General features: G+C 38.0%; 1 protein-coding gene across 1 annotated transcript in view; it reads left to right on the top strand.

Moving 5' to 3' along the window:
• LOC107101098 (cyclic GMP-AMP synthase-like) overlaps positions 1-3,145 on the top strand; it is a 19,398-nt gene that overhangs the window by 3,958 nt on the left and 12,295 nt on the right. The window contains exons 2-5 of the mRNA XM_015399862.1: positions 343-445; positions 528-757; positions 1,004-1,226; positions 1,527-1,657. Of these exons, the coding sequence (XP_015255348.1) occupies positions 379-445; positions 528-757; positions 1,004-1,226; positions 1,527-1,657 (651 nt within the window). The 5' untranslated portion in view covers positions 343-378. The remainder of the gene's footprint in view (positions 1-342; positions 446-527; positions 758-1,003; positions 1,227-1,526; positions 1,658-3,145) is intronic.

Raw genomic sequence — 3,145 nt, 5'->3', positions numbered from 1 at the left:
CTTCCTTCCTTCCTTCCTTCCTTCCTTCCTTCCTACTGTATTTACACTTAAACATATTTTTTTTGTCTTTGTTGGCCATTTTTAATAAATGTAAAGTTTATTTTCACCATGATGTTGGTGTCCTTTGCTCTACTGTTCTAATTTCCTTTGCCTACTTGCTTCACCTGTTTCAGCCCCCTTTGGGGCAGTGAAAGGTATATATTTATCCATCTTTTGTAAAGAAAATCCCTGAAATTAATCTTAATCCCAACAATTTTTAGAAAATAATAAATACGTCATATCTGTCTAAAGGACTTTCCCTCGAAAAGACTCTAAAGGTAAAATACTTTTTTGATTCTTTAGCAGATTTTTCTGCCTGAAGACAGAGACGTAGGAAGGATGGTCGACCGGCCCCAGAGTCCCTCTCCTGTGAGACAAAAGCAAAGAGTTCAGCGTCAAATTTCAGGTAAAAACATCATCTGCTGGGTGCAAAATCCTGGATCTGTGTTTTTCTGCGTTTCCTCACCACCTGCGCCTCCCTGTGGCAGAGAGCTCCATGGTGGCCGAAGAGTCTGTTCCCATCCCTCCTGATGTGGCCCACTTGATCAAACTCCGTGCCAAAGAGCTGAAGATCCGGCTGGAGGACCGCTGCTGGGCCGCCGAGGTGGTCAACGACTTCCGGGAAAACCTGCTGAAGTTCCTGAAAAGCAGCAGCGACCAGCCTCTGTTCCAGTCAGCGGAGTTCCTCACCACAGGAAGCTACTTCGAAAAAGTCAAGGTGAGGTCAGAGCCTGAAGGATTATCCTCAATCTGGATTATGGTGCTGCAGCAATGCAGAATCCTGGCTGACATTATCTAAACTGGGATCAAATATACATCGTTGAGGATTTTATGAGTTCATAAATGAATATCTATTTCAGAAATTTCAGTAGAAATTTACATCCCTTTGTCCCCCCTGTCGGTGGTTGTGTATGTATGTATATATATATATTCACCAGTAAGAATTCTTTGTTTCTCCCCTCAGATCCACAGCCCAGATGAGTTCGACATGATGCTGAAGCTCCAGGTTCCCTGCCGCCTCAACACCACCAGGCTGGACGCCGGCCTGTTCTACCGGATAGATCTGGTCCGACCCACTCGCTCGCCCATCAAGGACTTCCTCCTGGACAACGACCTGACCTTGTCGTCCAGTAAAATCCTGACTGAGATGTTTCGGCTCGTCCGCAAGTTCCTGAAGACTTACAGAGGTCCCCTGCTCCCCCCTCACTCCCCCGCTGTCAGGGTCTGAGCTCCTCGGGTTTCTTTCTGGGAACTTTCTGCATGGAATCTGCACGTTATCCTCGTGCATGCCTTGGTTCTCTCCGGGTACTCCCACTTCCTCCCATAGTCCAAATACTCTACTGTTTGTTGTGAAATTGAAACCCTTTAAATCCAGTTTTGGAATGAGTGTGTATGCATGTCTGGGGGTTGAGCCCAACCCCCCCATCAGCTAAATGACAGCCCCATGAAGAAGCTTGTTTTTAGGTCCGTTTCTGTTTCCTGCACAGTTCCTGATGCTCGCTGCCGCTGGGAGGTGAACAAGAAGAAGCCCAACTCTCCGGCCGTCACTCTGTCTCTGTGCAGGAGGGAGTTAAAAGGGGAGGAGCTTATTTCTGTGGATGTGGTTCCTGCTTTGGAGGTACACTGGAAAAATGATCTAGAAATAAGTTATATAAGTAATAAGTTATGTATTTACCCTTAATTTGAGTAGGCAAATCAGATACTTTGCCAATAGAATGAGTATTTTTACTTTTAAAATAAGATAATTAGATAATATGCACTTGAAATAAGACAATGCAATAGTGTTTTCTTATTTTAAGTGGAAGTTGTCTTGTTCCATTGGCAAAATGTCTCTTTTACCTCCTTAATCTAAGAAAAAATGCACTAATTTCAAGAAAAAATGAAATTCCAGTGTAATCAGTAATCAATAAACCTGCCTGTGATGCATGACGGCTGCTAAAGCTAACGTCATAGAGCTGCATGAAGTCAGCCATGAGTCAGCGGCTTCATGAGTGTTTTTATATATTTTATCTCCACAAAACCAAAAACTTTAATGTGTTTTATTTGGACTTTAGAGGTTTGACCAACTTAAACTAGTGCTTCTTAAAAATTATTCCTAGTTGGACACATTTTTTTGTTTTTGTTTTTTAATATGTTCTTTTTTTTCTTTTTTTACTTTTATTTTCATAAATCCAAATAACACTTTCAGAAAAGCAAAAACGTACAATTGAACATATGCCATCCATAACAGTTTTCTTTCAGAAAAAGAAACATAAAACATAAAAGAATAAGAAAGTTAAAATATAAGAATTATAAAAATAAGAAATATATAAATAAGAAAATTTAAATAAAATTAAAAAACAAAACACAGGGGTTTAACTAAAGTATATTGCTATCAAGTCTGAAAACTTTAAGGCCTTATTGTTCTGCAGTAACTTAATCGAGGCATGAAAACTTTTAATGTCATTTTGGAACGCTTGAAAATTTGGAGAAACTTTAAAGAATCTGCACTTGTGGATAAACAATTTTTGAATAATGAAAATAATATTACATAAAAATTCTACATTTTTATCATGAAAAGTAATGCCAAATTTAACTCCTTTATATTCAAAATTAGGAATCACATTTTTCGTTGATAACCAATCATAAATCTTGTCCTAAAAAAGACTTAGACCACACAACAATTGTAAAAAAAAAAAAGATTTTCTTGTGTTTCTAGATCTTTCTGACAAAAGTTACATAAATTAACATCAAATTGAAATCTTAAATGTAAGAACTCTGCACAGGGATATATATTATTTATAGTTTTAAAATTAACTTCTTTCATCTTTGGTAATATAGGAAATGAGAAAAATCTGGTTCTGACATTAAGAACTTCCATCTCTGAAAACACATTTAAAGATAAGCAGTGTTGGGCACGTTACTTTCAAAAAGTAATTAGTTATAGTTACTACCGGTAGTTACTTCTCCCAAAAAGTAACTGAGTTAGTAACTGAGTTACTCAACAATAAAAGTAACTAGTTAGTAGTAAAAGTAACTATTGGGCTACTGCGAGTGTATGAAATTAATAACTGGGGATGTCTAATTCTGAAATCCTGTGTTTGGGTTGTTATAGATACTGCAACAT

This window comes from Cyprinodon variegatus, unplaced genomic scaffold (genome assembly GCF_000732505.1).
Source record: "Cyprinodon variegatus isolate N-32 unplaced genomic scaffold, C_variegatus-1.0 Scaffold1053, whole genome shotgun sequence".
Lineage (NCBI taxonomy): Eukaryota > Metazoa > Chordata > Actinopteri > Cyprinodontiformes > Cyprinodontidae > Cyprinodon > Cyprinodon variegatus.
This window is presented reverse-complemented; position numbering and strand designations above follow the sequence as displayed.